Source organism: Sylvia atricapilla, chromosome 14 (genome assembly GCF_009819655.1).
Source record: "Sylvia atricapilla isolate bSylAtr1 chromosome 14, bSylAtr1.pri, whole genome shotgun sequence".
In the NCBI taxonomy this organism is placed as follows: domain Eukaryota; kingdom Metazoa; phylum Chordata; class Aves; order Passeriformes; family Sylviidae; genus Sylvia; species Sylvia atricapilla.
The window spans coordinates 16,752,591-16,769,820 of record NC_089153.1 but is presented as its reverse complement, the minus strand read 5'-3'; the positions used below and the strand labels follow the sequence as shown (position 1 = coordinate 16,769,820).

General features: G+C 50.9%; 1 protein-coding gene across 1 annotated transcript in view; it reads right to left on the bottom strand.

The window, feature by feature from the left end:
- The window catches only part of NEURL1B (neuralized E3 ubiquitin protein ligase 1B), a 33,919-nt gene extending 21,703 nt beyond the window's left edge, over window positions 1-12,216 (bottom strand). The window contains exon 1 of the mRNA XM_066329388.1: window positions 12,120-12,216. Within this exon, the coding sequence (XP_066185485.1) occupies window positions 12,120-12,150 (31 nt within the window). The 5' untranslated portion in view covers window positions 12,151-12,216. The remainder of the gene's footprint in view (window positions 1-12,119) is intronic.
- Between the last annotated feature and the right edge of the window lie 5,014 nt (window positions 12,217-17,230).

Here is a 17,230-nt window from a genome sequence, read left to right as displayed (position 1 = left end):
AAACCCCAGTGCACGGTCCAACGGCATTCCTTGGTGACTGTGGGATTGGGAATATTAGAAATCCCACATGAAACAACAAAAGCAGCTGCCTAAACCCTCCCATTTCCACCCAGATGGCTCTTGTTTCAATTAACGGAATGAAACTAATTCAGAGCCATTCACTGGCCTTGTTTGGACCGACTTGGAAAAACACACCTATAAATCACATCTGAAAAGCTGCGATGAGAGAAAGAATTTGTTCCCCTTTGGGCAGTTCTTTTTGTTCCTTTTTTTTTTTTTTTTTTTTTTTTTTTTTTTTTTTTTTTTTGGTAGAACAGAATTTAACTACCAAACGCAAAATACTCAATTATGTGTTGACAGCTCAGAGCCTCTGTGGTTCTGGCCACAATAAAACACAATTCCACACTGTCCCTCCAGTTCTTCAAAATTCAGGGCACCCAGAGGCTCCCACATGCATCATTTTCCTGGGATTCTGAGCTGGAAAAGGGATTCCAAGTGTTCATGCAGCCTGAAGTTACCAAAACAGAGCAACACCGGGGAGTTCCCTGCTCCCAAATCCACCAGACACTGAGTGTTCTGGGTTTCACTGCTCGTGGAGCACTTTGAAATGCCAAATCACAGCAGTTAGAGCTGCAGGAAAAGCAGCAAAGAATTCCAGAGTTATTTAGGTTGGAGAAGCCCTCCTGGATCATCGAGTCCATGTGCCCCATCCCCACCTTGTCCCCAGCCCAGAGCCACTCCAGCCCTTCCTGGGACACTCCAGGGATGGGGATCCAAACCTCCCTGGGCAGTTCCCATTCCTGAGCGCCCTTTCCATGGGGAAATTCCTGCTGCTGTCCCCCCTGAGCCTCCCCTGGCCCAGCCTGAGGCCGTTCCCTCTGCTCCTGTCCCTGTTCCCTGGAGCACAGCCCGATCCCCGGCTGTCCCCTCCTGGCAGGGACTTGTGCAGAGACACAGGGTCCCCCCTGAGCTCCTTTTCTCCAGCTGAGCCCCTTTCCAGCTCCCTGAGCTCCTCCAGCCCCTCCCCAGCTCCCTCAGCTGCTCCTCATGGGACTTTAAATGAGATCTTCGAGGAGATGGGTGCAAGGATTTGTCCCCAATCTGAAGGACACACTTCTGCTGGTGGTTCAGGTTCAAGCAGCATTTTCCTCTCCGCAATCTGAGGATTCTGAACAGTGCTCCCAGCACCACTGTAAACCCCAAAGGATTATCCAAAAGATGGGGAGAACTGGGAAGAGCCTGGGTGTGACAGAGATCTGAGGCGTTGAGGTGACGAGTGACAGACCCTCACAGCGCTGCTCACCAACAGCAGCCCCTCCAGAGGGATGCAGGAACGGGCACAGAAAGGGGAAATGCAGGAACAGGGGCACAGAAACATCCTCAGCACTGCCCTCCCCAACATTTCTGCCCATCTCCTTCAGCCCTCTGTGAAGCAGGAGAGCAGAGCTGCCCCACATCTGAGATAAGGAGGCAGCAAGTCAGGGATGGGGAAATATGGTCAGAACCCTGAGGCACCCAGGGAAAGCTTCTCCCTCCCTCTGGGGCTGCGTAACCAGGTCACACCATTAATCTCACCTCAGAGGAAAATCTGAGCAAGTGGTTTAGGGCTGCTTGACGTGGTTTGGAGAGGAGCCTTTGGTATTTACAGGAGCGCAGCTCGTTTGCACGGGGCTGTAAACACCGACTGAACGGGAATGCACACAAAAAGATGCTTTGGGAAAGAGTTTGGTTTAAAACGAGCAGTGCTGTGGACCTCTCAGGGAGAAGGAATGTCCCTCTGCCCTCTGCTTTGGAGATGGTCAGCTGAGTGCTCCACCAGGGTGGGAGAAACGAGGAGCTTGCCCAGGCAGCTGGGAAGGAAATTCTTAATTTTTTGTTTTTGCTTCTCGAAGTAGCTTTTAATTTTTCTAAGAGCAGGAGGCATTTTGAAAGAAACACAGCCCTTCAAAACATAACTTTGAAAAGAGGCTCCTTTTGAATCAAAATAAATTTTGAAGAAGAAAAATGTGAGCACACTCCTACTAAGTGATAAACTCCAGCTGCTCCACACAGGGCTGGTGTGGCAGGCAGAAATAATTCAGAAATAATTTTATTAATTGACCATCAGAGCGTCCTCATGAGCTGATGGGAGGCCCCTCACCCTGGGCTCCCCACAAAAAGGGAAATAATCTCTGTTGCTATTAAAAATCTGCCCTGAAAACCATCAGATTGAGGGAGGGAAGAACTATTTTAACCAATTCATTAATTATGACTATTAAACAACTCAAGCTTTGAAGCTTAGTTCGTAATGAGTCGAACTTCCACTATTGTGCTGCCTGGGAAAATCGGATTCTCCAGACAGCATCTGTCAATCTGATCATTATGTGGTTAAATGAGGGAGAAAAAAAAACCAGTTGTCTCTCACCTGCAAAAGCTATCTGAGCCTTAGAGAAATTTAATTTGAGTTTTCCCTTCTAGATTTGACTGGTCAAGTTACACTACAAAGATTATTCATGGAAAAGCAACGGCAGTTTGTTACTAGGATACAAAAAAAAAAAAAAAAAATCACTTAGCACGTTCCTCCAATGAACAATCCCAAGCAGAACACACACAAATCCAATAAATTATGAATTTCTCCGTCTCTCTTACATAAACACTGGGCTTGCAGAGGCATTTCTTGGAAGCCTTTCATATAAATCCATCTCTTAATGACTGTGCACTAGCAAAAACAAACAGAGGGGATGGCTGAGCCCTGCAGGTGAGCTGCATCCTTTGTCTAGACATGGAAGTCCTGGCAGCAGGCAGAGTGCCCAGGGCCTGCAGATCCACCATTGCCACATCTGGGAGCAGACCCTGGAATTTGGCACGCTCACAGCCCTGGGCACAGCAGCAGACTGAGCTAATTTGGAAGAAGGCAATTCTTATTCCTATTCCAGAGGGGAAGGGGAAAAAAATAAAATAAAATCAATCCCCCTTCCTGCACAATTCCGTGGATTTCAAAGGTCTTACATAAAACATTTGTCAGATGTCTGAAGGCACGAGGCAGAGTTGAGGCTGGAGAAGATCTCTTAAGATTATTGAGTCCAACCTCTGAGGAAGGCGAGGAGAAGTTTTCCTGCATCCAGCCCAGCACAAGGATGGGCAAAGCCAAAGGAATCAGCCAGAGCCTGCCCCGAGCCACTCTGACACCCTTTGGAGCCACACTGGGGCTCTGGAGGTGGATTTTGGGATTGGGTTTGTACAGTCTGGGGCTGTGCCCAGTGCTGTGTCTGTCCCCATCCCTCCCAAAATCCCAGGATAACACCAATCCCCAGGGTTTGTGAGCCGGCACAAACACCGCTCCAGGCTGGAGTATTTATTTAAAGCCACGCTAGAGGGGCTGAGATCACTTTGTATAAACTTTACCCGAGATGGATCGCCTCGAAATCGTGCCTCGTGAAGTTTCTGTCCCTCTCACCCTCTGCCTTTGATCGCATCGGCAGCTGGGGCTGTTCTGCTGCTGCCCAAATCACCGGGTAATTGCTGCTTAAACCTCACAAATCAGGTGCCAGGGTGGAGATCTGCCTTGCCCCATGCAGAGGACACCTCCCTTCCAGGAGGGAGCGACCAAAACACCTGGAATTTTCAAATACCTGCCAGCCACTTCAAAAATCAGTGCAGTTTTCACTCTTGGAAACCCTTTCGCTTGGCAGGACGAAATAATGAAGAGTTTTTGCTGGTGTCCTGAGGAAAGGACAGAACAGCCCCTAAAGAGGTCACAGCTTTTTGGCAGGAGCCTCCAGGGATTATTAAAGAGCCCACCTTTAGCCCCGGTAACCCAGTTCTACTCATTCCATTCCTAGCTGATGAACAACAAATAAAAAGAACCTGTTCTTTAAGAACTCCAATGATAAAACTGTTCTTATTTATTGTATTCCACCAAGGCTGTGTTAACCCGCCCGGCTGCATTCTGGAGAGCACACGCTCAAAATTCCTGGTCCTGTCTTCTCCCCAAAAGTCACAGAATTTTAGCCACCCCCAGGCAGATCTCGAGTAGTGTTTTGTGTTCCCAGAAAAGAAAAAGCTCCATCCGACCGTGTCAAGTTTAAGACCCCGAGAAACAGCAATTTTCCCTCATTAGGAATTATGCTTTGGAGCTGAGGAGATAACTTCTGAACGGCACTCCATAAATTCCAGAAGACACGGAGCTGAGCAGGAGGTGTCCCGGTGAGAGCAGGGGAGATAACAGGCTCAGGAAAGCTGCTGCCACGGTGCCAGTTATCTCTGAGCAGAGCAAGATAAACTTGAATGAAATTATTTCATTTTGCGCCGCCAAATGGGATATTCTATCTTTTATCTTTGGCTTCTCCAGGCAGGGCCTGGAGGATTTAATGTTTGAGTTATGGAGGAGGGCAGAAATCTGAAATCTTTACTCCCTGGCATTTGGAAACCTGATGGAACACTTCTGCTCAAGGAAATTCTTTCTTGACTGACTGTTTTCCCTGTGTCGCCACACAGACAGCAAAAATCATTTTATGTGCCTATTTATTTCTCCCACATAACCAAAAGACATGATCCTATCAGAAGTGCAATCACAGGAACATTGTTAAAACAGGAGAATTCCTAAAGTACAGAATTATCATTATTACGTAAAAATCCACAGTAAAACCAGCAGACTTCAAAAATGAAACCTGTTACATGCAGCTATCCAGCCAACAACCCTACAAACACAACTCCATCCATCTTTTTCCTCCAAAAAGCATCAGCAGCTCTTAAAAAAAATCCTAAATGCGATTTCCCAGCTGCACTGGGAAAGCTTTGAAGTGCAGTTGGATGGTTTTGTCTTTAAAGAATCTTCCTGTGCAACTGAAGCAAGAAATCATTTTTTAATCTTCTGATTTGGTTTCCTTACAGCAGAAGGGTGCAGAAAGGGAAAAAAAAAAAAAAAAGGACACGGTTTTCTTGGAAAAGGGGAAGGATTGGGGTCAGATGCTCTCAGCAGGAGATTGCTGAGCTGCTCCGTTGCCAGAGGTCTGAAAGAACCCAGGGTGAAGAAAAAAAAAACCAAAACAACCTTCTGGGTGGAAAGCAAGCGCTGCTTACACAAAGCAGAGGAGGAGATCTCCCTGGACACAGAGGGGAAAACAAATTAACAAGCAAGAAATCACTTTCTCCTCCCTCCCTCCTCCCCAAAGCCCCACTTCAGGCGCTCAGACACCAGGAATTCATGTTGCAGCACTCAGTAATTGAGACACCAGGGCATCCAGGGCAGAAGGGGAGAGCTGGCACAGGTAAGCCGAAATAAACCTTTCGCACAGACGGTGCCAGTGATTCATTCCTTTTATCACACACGGGGGAAACAAACACAGCCATCGCCGAGATGGGGAACAACAGAGAGTAAACAGCGTCTCCTGCCCACCAAAAAAGTCCTCCCGTAGGCACGGATCTTATCTGGGGGAGCCTCGGGAGAGCCTGCCCCTGCTGGAGGTGGGATGGGGAGGAATGAAGAACAGCGGTAGAACCTCACTAAAGCATCAAAAAAAACCCCTCTGGACCAAGCTTTGTCCCCTCCAGAACAAAGTCTGGAAATTTTCCTCTCCTGCAGAACTTCTGCAGCTGCTTCAGCCAGAGAAACCTCCCCAAGGTGTGCCAGGGAGCCAAACCCTTCCCCACAGCCCTTGGGGCTCTCTCCTCACTCCTGAGCAGCCGAGCAAACCCCTCTACGAAAATCAGGAGAATATGGGAGCTCTGAATTCTCCAGGAGCAGGTCCTGAGTCAGCCCAACCTGCAACTCAGCACTCCAACCTGCTCCCCAAAACCAGCCTGGGGCACGGGAAGGGAGAGCAGCGAGGTGGAAATACAAAGAGAAGAGACGGAGGAGATGGCACACGCCTTTTCCCCGCGGGGAAATTCAGCTGGGAGCCGGCGGCTGTCGGAGGGAATCTCAACAGCTAGTGGGAAAAAAAAAAAATAATAATTTCTGTGTCTTCCTCTTCAAAATACTGATTCAGTTCTCCTCGGAGAAATGAGGAGCGAAGTCCATGCAGCAGGAAAAGATCTCTCTGCCTTTTCCAGGGGCTAAAAATCTCGCTAAAAACCCCGGGTTCTCCCTCCGCCTGGCTGTGCCCATCTCTCTCCTTGCTCTCCTCCTGAACCCACCGCATCCATCACGGTGGATGTTGAGGCTGCCTCCACCTCGGCAAAAGCTGCTCTCCTTCGGGCTGCCAAGCCCTGGGAACACCGGGAGTGCCGAGGGGAAGGGAAATGTTTCCTTTCAAGGCCAAGCCTGCGGCAGGACACTCTCTGGAGAAACCCTCCGGAGCTCAGGAGGACAGAGGGTCCTCTCTCGGATCTTTATATTCCGGATTTTAAAGGCAAAGGAGGATGCTCGCCGGCATAAGCCTGGCAGTGACTCATCCCTCTGCTGTCAAATAAACACGAATGCCCGCACATTCAAACCTCAGCGCCTCGAGTTAAACACCTGAAACATCCTCAAGCGCTTTCCATAAGGTTGTCAAATGACAGCGTGCTGGGGAAGCAGCGATTTCCCCTGCCCGCGGGGAGATCTGCAGGGTTTGGGGGTGACTTTGGGGTGATTTTGGGGTGGTGACACACTCAGCTCCTCCTGGCCTGCAGCAATTATCCGAAAAAAAAAATTAAAAAAGAAAATAAAAGAGGAAGGAAAGTGCTGTTTGCCAGACCTCTGAGCAAAGCAATTCCTCTCTGGAGAATAAACAATTAAAAAAAAAAATAAAAAATAAAAAGAGAAGGCACCTGCCCAGCACTGCCCCGCTCTGGGTTTAATGACACACTTGGCGCTGGGCTGAGTGTGTGACAGCCCGTGGGGCACCACACAGCTCCATTTAACACCGGCCTGGGAGGTGCTGCCTGCCCGGATTGGAGCTCACTTGTTCCTGCAGCCTCCAGAGCCGAGGTGCCAAGGGCTGCATTAATCGTGCCAGTTGGCTGCGGCACAGTTTGGGGCATGTACAGTGCACGAAGAGAGTCCTGGGTACACAATCAACCTGTTCCAGCTCCAAATCCCACAGAAGGCTGAGCAGCTTCACAGGTTTCCTTTTGAAGAGTGGAAAAGCAGAAGGCTGCTAAGAAAGCAGTGAATTAATTTTCTTTTATTTTATTTTCTTTTCTTTTTTTTTTTTTTTTTTTTACCATTTCTCTGACCTTCTTCCAGGAGATGCTTCATAATTAATTAACTCTGGGAACCCCATGTGAGCCAGGGTTTCCTACTTTCCTTACATTCAAAGCAATCCTGTGATAAAGCCTCTTGCTCAAAGGTCATACAGGGAGCCATCGAAATCAGTGACAGACTCCCAGAACCTCAACTCCCAACCTAAAAGATGCAGAAAAACAGGCAAAATAGGGCTGGATTAACACCTGCAGTCAGTGTTGATCAGCACTGAACCAAACCCAAACCAAAAACTGGTCACAACAGGTACCGTTTTCACTCCAACCAGAACAACCTGAAGTGGTATTTTGTAGTTTTCTTCAAGTCAGACTGGAGCCAAATCAAACAATTTGCTGAACTCCTGACAATAACAAGAACTCCTCCCACAGTGCATCACCAGCAGCTGAAGGAGGAGGGACCAGAAAACAAATCTAAACAAAAGTGCTCCTTGAAGCGAGATTTTTAGCCCCTGGAAAAGGAAGAGAGATCTTTTCCTGCTGCATGGACTTTGCTCCTCATTTCTCCGAGGAGAACTGAATCAGTATTTTGAAGAGGAAGACACAGAAATGTCTTTTTTTTTAACCCACTAGCTGTAAATTCCTGTAAATAAACCAGGACCCTCCAACCATCCCAGTTCTGCCTGCTGAAGGTCTGAACTTGGAATTTCTGCCTCGTTGAGAGCAGGTTAATGATTCGAAGCCTTTTCCTTAAGAATACAAAATAATTTCTTGCAACGAAATCAACTTCTGCCAGAACAAGCCCCATTCTCCCTCGTGTTTACCAGACACAAATGCCACTCATACTTGGTATTCCTCGCAGTTGTGAGGAAGGCTGTGGGAGAAGCACAGCAATCAGATCCCGGCCAGATTCTAAAAAGGGAATTTGGCTCCTTTGTTAAATACCAATGCCCCTATTTGGGTCAGGACCAACAACTGGATCCCCAACTGGAAAGTCCTTCACTTGTGCCTTGGGGCGGTGAGTGCCTCGTGTGTCCCAGCAGCTGTCCACCTTCCCCCTGTCACCACGGGGACACCGCTGCTGTCCCAGCCTCCCTGACTCTGCTCCTCAGAAGGCTTGCCCTGGATCACGGGAATTTTCCCCTCTCCCCAAGCCTGCCCTGCTGAGATCCTGGAATCTTCCTGCTCCTACTGGTTATTAACCATTTTCTGAACGTCTCCCTGCTGCCGCTGGTTGTTAACCCTTTTCTGAGCCCCGTGTGTGCCAATCAGCCAGGAGAAAGGAGCCCCATCCATGACATCGGGGTGGTTTGTGCTGCTCCCTGCCTCTCTCACCCAACTCCAGAGAGATTCCCTGGCAGAGCCCCGCAGGAAAGTGATGCCTTAAAGTTTGACCTTTCATGTATTTCAGGTTCTGTGGTGCCCAGGGGTGCAGCTCTGAGCTCACAGTCAGTGTCACTCAGCAGGGACACAAAACAAATCCTTCTCCTGCTGGGGACCAAGGACAACTTTCAGGCCCAACAGCAAAATAATGGTGGCTGAAGAGAGGAACAAGGTGTGACTTCATAATCTGAAGCTGGAATTGCACAATTAAACCCCAACATGCAAATGGACCAAAACTTATAATATTGTGAGATCTCGTGACTGGTCATCCTTTTTTTTGTGACCATTCTCATCCACCTTGGCTGTAGCCCTGGCCAGGCTTCTGTCTTTCCCCAGGTGGATCCTGGAGGCCTTTCAATAAACACCTACTTTATTCTCTAGCTCTATCCTGTTTGAGCTCAGCCTTCCCAAGGCAGGCACAGAGCCACAAACCCCGGGGAACCAGCAGCCCTCAGCCTGCTCTGCACACCTGCAGCAGCCCTGGGGGAACACCGTGAGCTCAAACCCCGAAAATTCCCTCCTGCCTCACCCCCCTGCCCGCAGATCACCTGGGCAGCGAGTGGGAGCCGAGGGGAGCCGGGAAACAGCGACATCCAAGCGGCAGTTCCCAGGGATGCAGCGGGAGATGCTCCTCCGGGAGATGCTCCCCGAGCATCCCGAAGGCTCCGGGCCAGCCTGGAGGCACCATCCCGCGAGTGTCGTGTGTCATTGAGCTGTCACCTAGATAAAAGCGACTTCCAGCAGTACCTCAGGCCTGTCGTTGAGCGGATCTGACACATCCCAGCTCTTTTTTTTTTTAATTTTTTTTTCCCTTTCAAACGCCTTGCTCAGAAGCTGCCTCTCATTAGGCACAGCCTCATTACTCATCTCGCTGCCTCTCCGCCTGGAAACCTCGCCGTTAATTTGACAAAGCCCCGGCCCATTGTGCGCTAACCAGCGGATACTTGGCTAAACACGAGTTTCCCAAGCTCCCGGCACAAATCCCTCCGGCACCGGCAGCGTGTGCTCGTGTATCACTCCAAGGAAATGTGCAGAGAAAGGGATGAGGCCGGGCGAGGATTGAAAGATGCAACAAGGACGGTTTGTTCAAGCACATTCGGGCAAAGTCAGGTAGAAAAAAATGAATTGTCTTCAGTAGGATTTAAAATTGAATCCCGCTGTTTGAGAAAAGCTTTTTGTCATTTCTGTATAAAACCTGACTTGTGGCTCGTTTGGCTTTTCCAGGAGCCAGGTCCCTCCATATTCCCTCTACATTTGATTTCATTCAAAAGGCTTCTTCTGCCTTAACCTCTTTACGGTGAACAAAACGACCAAAGTGATGCTGCAGTGACTCAATTTTACCCAAGTAAGCAAATTTCGGTTTGAAGATGCTCTGTTTGGGTTTTATTAAGGAGTTTCTTCAGTCCATGGGACAGAGAAAGATTCCTCTGTCAAAATGAGTGAAAGTGCCTTGCTCAGCCTGCAGGGTGAAGACAGAGGTGAATTTTGGACCAAAAAAAGGAAAGACTTAATTCTGACTGATTATCCTTGAGTAATTCCAAACAGCCCTCGCATTTATAAATAGGATTTCATCCAACCATTCAGTCTTCCGGAAAAACTTTCTAATTTTCAAAAGGGCTGTTCCAAGAACAGCTCTAAACCTGCTTCCCTCCGCAATGCCATTTGGATAATGAAAGACAAACAATCCATCCGAAATTCAATTTCATATGAAAAATTGCTGACTGGGGTCCAACCCGACAAAGGACGTTTATAAACCCCCAAACTGCAAACATCCAAACGCTCCTCTGCAGCCACAGGTTAACAGCTCCCTTGGGCTGTCATTACTCTCGTTAAAAAAAAAAAAAGCGAAGTGAATTTAGGGAAAAGACACATTTCCAGCCTCATCCAGCCCTCAGCAAAGGCATTCGAGTGTCCCGCACGGCTCTGCCTTGCGCAATTTGACAAATGTTCGCAAATGGACCATCCCCAGCGGTGCAATCCTCCCAGACAGCCTCCACCTGGAGGGACACCACTGAGCTATTTCTAGGCCACCAGAACGGAACGTCTGAGCTGGGAGGTCTCCATAAATCAACACTTCATTTTTTATTTTTTTTTAATTTTTTTTTCCCCACACCACCTCATCGAACTTTTTTTTCCTCTTTTAACAACTCCTTTTTGAAAGCGCCGCGAAGGAAGTCCTGAATCACGGAGCTGCGGTGCAGCTGATGTCATCCCTTTTTTTAAATTCACGTGTGGAAGGCTGAGCATGTGGAGGCTGCTCAGGAGAGACTGTTCTAGCACCAGGCAGAAGGGCTGGTACAACTCCCAGCCTTCTGGAGCACAGCTCTCCGCAAAGATCCCACGGCCCAGCAGCTACAGATATTTTTTTTTTTCCTTCGGGAAGCTCCAGCCTGACCGAGGTAACCTCTGCTGACCCAAAGGCGTTTCCCTGATTTGGTTTGTTGGTGGGGTTTTTTTTCCACCCCCAGGTTTTCTGCATGTGCCCCCAGTTGAAAAAGCCAACCCGCAAAATAAATTTTCTCCAAGGTCATGCGCTCCTCACGTTGCCTTTATTTGCCAGTTGGTGAAGTATTGAAAAAAAAAATAATAAAAAATGAAAACTTCCTTATTCTGAGAGGAGCTAATGTCCCATTTAAATGTAATAGAGAACGAGAGGAGATGCAACTAGAAATCTAATCGCTGCTTCATAGCTAAACCACGAGCTTAGCAGCTTTCTTTTGTGCCCTGAAGGTCCCAGGCACCCTCTCTGTGCAAAGACAATATACGGCACATCCAAATGCAAATCTATTCCTCTCTTTATTTCTATATTCAGCTCCCTGGCTGATTACAGGCAGACGTGTATGTGTTCAATAGGTCCTCCTGCTTCTTTAAATAAGTTTAATAATACCCCTTTTATTTATGGGAGCCCGAAGTACAAAGGATGCGATGCAGGAGCTCTGCGAGAGCAGAAAAGAGAAGAAAAGCGAAGTAGCTGAAGATACAGCCTGGGCAAGGGCTCAGTAATTCAACACTGTTGATTCTATAGAGACCAACTGCTTTTCTTATGCACAGATTCTCCGAGGGGGGCAGAAAACCCCACACTGACGAACTCGCAAAGGGAAAGAATCTCTACATCTCTTGTGTAAGTGCAGAATTGGCCGAAAAGGCAGTTTTTTAAAGCCGGGGCAGCCCACCGAGCATTTCGGACCTCACCGCAATTCTCTTCCGGCCACTCCCCAACAACTAAGGTCTCTCCCCGTTAAAAAAGTTGCGTTAAAAATCTATAACGAGAAGGGGGAACGAGCCAGAAATCCCCTGCAAGGAGCCGGTGAGAGCGCTGGGAAGCGCGGCTCCAGCTGCGGGATCAGCCCCGCTTCTCCCGGCGTTCAGCATCCCCTCCCGCCCATCGCCCACAGCCAGCCGCGATCTAACAAATTCCTGAACCGCCCGCCTTCTCCGGGGATCCCTGACACCGCCGGCTTCTCCGGGGATCCCTGACACCGCCGGCTTCTCCGGGGATCCCTGACACCGCCGGCTTCTCCCGGGGAGCCTCGGAACCCGGGGGGCAGCGGCACAGCCGCCGCCGCTCGCCCGCAGCATCACCCCCGTGGGGCGGGACGCGCCCCCCGCCCGCGGCCCCGCGGCCCCTCCGGTACCTGCCAGAGTCTTGTGCACCGTGTTGCCCATCGCTCGCTCGCTCGGCGGCGCGGCGGAGCCCGGGGCCGCCCGGAGCTCGGCAGGGCCATGGACAGCGCCCGCCTCCCGCCGCCGCTCGGCGCCCGCCCCCGGCCCGCCCCGCCCGAGCCGCCCCGCCCGAGCCGGGAGTGCCGCTGCTGCGGCCCCGGGCCTGCCCCGGGCCTCTGCGGGGTGTGCGGCTGTCTAATCCCGGTCCCGGTGTCTGTCCGGGATGTGCGGCTCTAATCCCGGTCCCGGTGTCTGTCCGGGATGTGCGGCTGTCTAATCCCGGTCCCGGTGTCTGTCCGGGATGTGCGGCTCTAATCCCGGTCCCGGTGTCTGTCCGGGGTGTGCGGCTCTAATCCCTGTCCCGGTGTCTGTCCGGGGTGTGCCTCTTTAATCCCGGTCCCGGTGTCTGTCCGGGGTGTGCCTCTTTAATCCCGGTCCCGGTGTCTGTCCGGGGTGTGCGGCTGTCTAATCCCGGTCCCGGTGCCTCTCCGGGATGTGCGGCGCTAATCCCCATCCCTGTCCCGTTGTCTCCCCGGGATGTGCTCTCTAATCCCGGTCCCGGTGTCTCCCCGGGATGTGCCCTCTGTTCCCTGTCCCGTTGTCTCCCCGGGATGAGCTGTTCCCTGTCCCTGTCCCGGTGTCTCTGTGGGATGTGCCCTCTGTTCCCTGTTCCGGTGTCTCTCCGGGATGAGCTGTTCCCTGTCCCTGTCCCGTTGTCTCTCCGGGATGAGCTGTTCCCTGTCCCTGTCCCGGTGTCTCCCCGGGATGTACGGCTCCGGGGGACACTCACTGGCCCTGTTGGAGGAGCTGCCAGCCGGCGCTTTGGGCAAACACGGGCCCGGCTCCCCCCAGAGACCCCCGACACACCTTTCGCCTCTCCCTGCTGGGAAAAAAAAAAAAAAAAAAAAAAAAAAAAAAAAAGAACACCAAAACCCCAACCCTCTTTCTGCCGTAACACAACCTCTCCATCAGCAGCGCCTTCCCCAAGGCCACCGGCTGCTCTGGGGAGCACTGGGAGCCCACAAAGCCGAGCTCTTTCCCTCCCCGTGCCATTTCCTTGCGGGTGACCTTGGAGAAGCCACTTTGCATCTCGGTGACACGGCTTCCCCAGCTGGGAATTGCGGGAATTAGCAGGAGTGTTGTGTCGGCAGTGCCGTGATTAGTTCGCGGTGACGAAGGACACCTCAGCCCACAGCCGGCGGCTCAGCATTGACAACACCGGCTCCACAAGCTCCCCTCCGTCTCAGACAGGAAAAAACCACGTTTGGAGCCCACTGAGAGAAGAGCCAGGCTCCTTTCCCTCCTCCTGCCCGGGCGGTGATGATGCTGTGAAATGAGGGAGCCTTTCTTCCTTCCTTCCTTCCTTCCCTCCTTCCTTCCCTGAGGCAGCTTCCAGAGTTTTGAGATTTTAGAACTGGGAGCCTCAGAGCTACCAAACGTTCTGCGACCAACACCTTTGGGCTCATGGCACGGTGCACAGCGCTGGGGGAAAAGCCACCGTGTCCCTCAGCAGGAGTCACATCTCTGGACTGTCACATATAAAAGGTGGGAAGAGGGAGAGAGCCAAGGAAGAGTAGCTCAATAGCCTGAGAGAGATCGGCCTCTGATCTATTATAGAGAAGCTAAAATAACAAGCCTTTAATCCCCAGATCATGTTGAACAGGTCAAGTGTGGCTCGGCAGATGAGAGGGGACAGAAAAAAAACCTAATTTCCAGCATTTTTTCACTATCATAGGGATTTGTTCGAAATGGGATTATTGAGTGAGACACCAGCAGCTGTTCTTAAAAGCGCCTGCACCCATCTGCTGTCTCCTTAGGTTAGCACATGTCTCCCACTCCCTTTGGTGCAGGAGCTGCCAGGAGCCCAGCGCTCCTCTTCGGGGACAAGGGGAGGGCAGCGATGTCACCCTCCTGCCACCGAGGGGACAGTCCTCGTGTCCGCAGACAGCGGGGAATGAAAGGCTCCGCTAATCGCGGCTGCTTTCCCTCAGCGGGGAGTGGCACTTGTTATTTTAGGGCTTTAAAATTCGCCTTCTAAAAAGCCGGCGGCAGCAGCCGGTTCTGCACAGCCGGGGGCTGCTCATGTGTGTGCCATGTGCTGGGCTGGCTGTCACCTCCCGGGCCTGGCCCTGTCCCTGCTGCCCGGCCACACCAGCCCACACCCTGCCCATCCCAAGGGTGTCCCGGCCCTTCCTCCTGCCCAAAAAAAAAAAAAAAAAAAAACCGAGGTAAAAAATAGAAGACAATGAAATGGAAAGGCGCATCCCGGGGACGCAATCAACGCTCCTGGCTCTTGGCGTTGTAAAAACGGGGAGTTTGGTAAAATAACCTTCCTCTCACAGCGCCAAACAACACTCCCGGGGAATGGCTCAGCGAGGAGGGTTTGTAACCTCCCCAGAACGAAGAGTAAAGTCAGCCTGGAGAGAAGCGAAACCCGCCCAGCCGAGGCTCCACACGTGAAAGCTCATTTACATTTTAAGCTCCTTTCCGCTCCAGCGAGTCTTGATAACTCTTGATAAGGCACTTCAGCAATTTCTGCTGTACGCCTGGCACACGGCTGCTCCTCTGGAGAGATCCCCTTCCCTCTCCCCCGGCTCTGAGCAGGGGACAGCCTGACCTCATCTGCTCTGCTCTGCACTGCCACAAATATCAAACTGTAATCTCACCCTAGCTCCTTCCGAGCAATTTTTACCACTAGACCTCAAGTTTTGCACACAAGGTGAGTGATATTATCCTTATTCCATCAGGGATGAAACTGAGCCCCCAAAGAACCCAGGAGGTTTGTACAAGGTCATGGGTTGGCCGCTGGTAAACTTGGGAGCAGATCCCTGGAGTTGGATCCAACTTTTAGCTACACACATTTTAGTTGCTTCTCCCTCTGCATTTTCTCTTGTCCCCATTAACAAATTCATCTTAGTGGGATCAGCGGAGTATGATCAGGATAATGTTACGCAAAGGAAAAAAGTCTTTGGGAGGCTTTCTGTATCCCACTGATGTCAGACAGCTGCTTCCCAGCTCACTGTAATCACTTCTAAATCTCACTGTGCAGGGGTGTGTACCCAGGCCTTTCAAACAAGGACCAAAATAAAAAAAAAAAAATAGAAGGAAAATTGAGACAAATTTCTTTCTGAATCAAAAATGTAATGAATTCCACTTGAGGTTTGTCACAGACAGGGATCTGACACAAACCCTCCTCTAAGCACCCACGCAGGCCAGGCCTCTCAGGAGAGGGAAATATTAGCAGTCATATAAACACCTTTGTATAAATGTAATGTTCCCAGAGATGCAAATAGCTTACAAGGAACAGCTAAATTTCCACTGATTGTTACCAGCCCGAGCAGTAACTCTTCTTACGGCATCAAATGAGTCGCATTGTCTCGGTCAATCCCCCGGGGGCTCGAGTTCTGGGGGCTGGAAGCCGCTGTTGAGCTGTAGAGTATCACTGGGAGCAGCTGCCATTCGTGTCTCGAACAGATGGCAGTAAATAATGACAGACTCCACTCTTCCAGCAACAGCGAGAGAAAACCCTGAGCAGCGCGTCTGTCCGTGGGGCAGGGATCCCCTTCCCATCCCTACCCCAGCTCAGGGTGGGACCACCTTCCCTGGCCGGCAGAGCCTCCCAGCACACACCAGTTCTGCTCCTCCTCTCGAACTGGCCGGGTTCCCTCGTTCCCAGCTCCACTGAAATCCCGGGGACCTCCCAGAGCTGTCTGTCTGTCCCCAGGGGCAGACTGCAGCTTGCAGAGCTGTGCCCAGCCCTGCCCCACACCAGCTCCCGTTTCACACCCTGCACCCTCAGCTCTGGGTTTTGTTTTTTTCCCTTTCTCTGTGGCTGAAGCTGAGGAGATGCTCAGAGCATCCATTTCCCTTCCAGCTCCATCTGCCAGCAGCTCTGAGGCTGCCCAAACCTCTTTCCCCTCTGTCACACCTCACCTTCAAACCTCCCTGTCCTTCCCCTGCTCAGCAGGAGCTCCCTGGGAATTCTCCCAGGCTGCGGATGGAAAATGCCCCGGAGAAAGACGTGAGGTGACTGTCCCAGCCTAAAATGCCCTTCCACCGTGTCCAGCTCCTCGGAATGCACATTCAACACATTTTCATCAACAGGTGCTTATCCAGCATGGAAATAATTCCTTCCTCCTGACACGAGTTCATTTCCGTGGCTGTGCTGGGTGGGTTTTTTTGAGCTTCCCCCTGTAGCTGCTGCCAGCACCTTTGTCCTTTCTTCCCTTCTCCTTCTGCCTGAAGGGACTGTCCAGGAGAGAGCAGATTTGCCTGATAAAAGCAAATGTAACTCGTCTCACAACTTCCCAGCCTCCGCATCTTGCCTATGGAAGGAGAGTACTAATAAGCCTCTCTCCTACTTGGAGACGAGTGGAGAAAAAAATAAGGAAAAAAAAAGGAAAAAAAAAAAAAAAAAAAGCTGTTCCCTGAATTCCCATCACACACATTTAAGGAGGTATTTGTTTGGGAGGGATGCATGTACAGAGCACCCTCCAGCACCACACAAAGCCCTCCTGCCACCCACGCCTCCCAAAGTGCTGAAAGCAATTCCTTCCCTCCCCGGCTCCCAGCACCAGCACAGGATGCTCAGGGTCTCCACAGGTCACACTCACAAATTAGTTATGACTCTTTTTTTTTTTAATTTCCCTCTAAGAAATGAAGGGAAGCAGGAGCTTCCAGCACAGCAATAGGAAAATCTTGCAAAGAGCTTCTTGGAGTGGCCTTGACTCTGCAGCCGCTGAAGCTGTTTCCTGATCCTTGCCCTCGGTGCCTGCTGAACATTTGGTTTATTTACCCCAAATTGGGAATATAGGGTCAGTGTTGGTGGCCCAGAGCTGCCCCACAGGATGCGGTGCAGACAGGGAGGGGAGGCCTGCGGGGATGGGTGGATGGATTTTGTGATCAAACCTCCAAAGGAGCAGCGAGCACCTGCCCTGCCAGAGCTCTGTGCTGTGACGTGTGTGCCAACCACACAGGGCATGGAGAAACCATCTCTGACGAGATGCCAGAGCAGCTCGGAGCTGAGGAACATGTGGGCATTCCTGGCACAAAGGGTTGGGTGTTGTTTTTTTTTATGCCACGG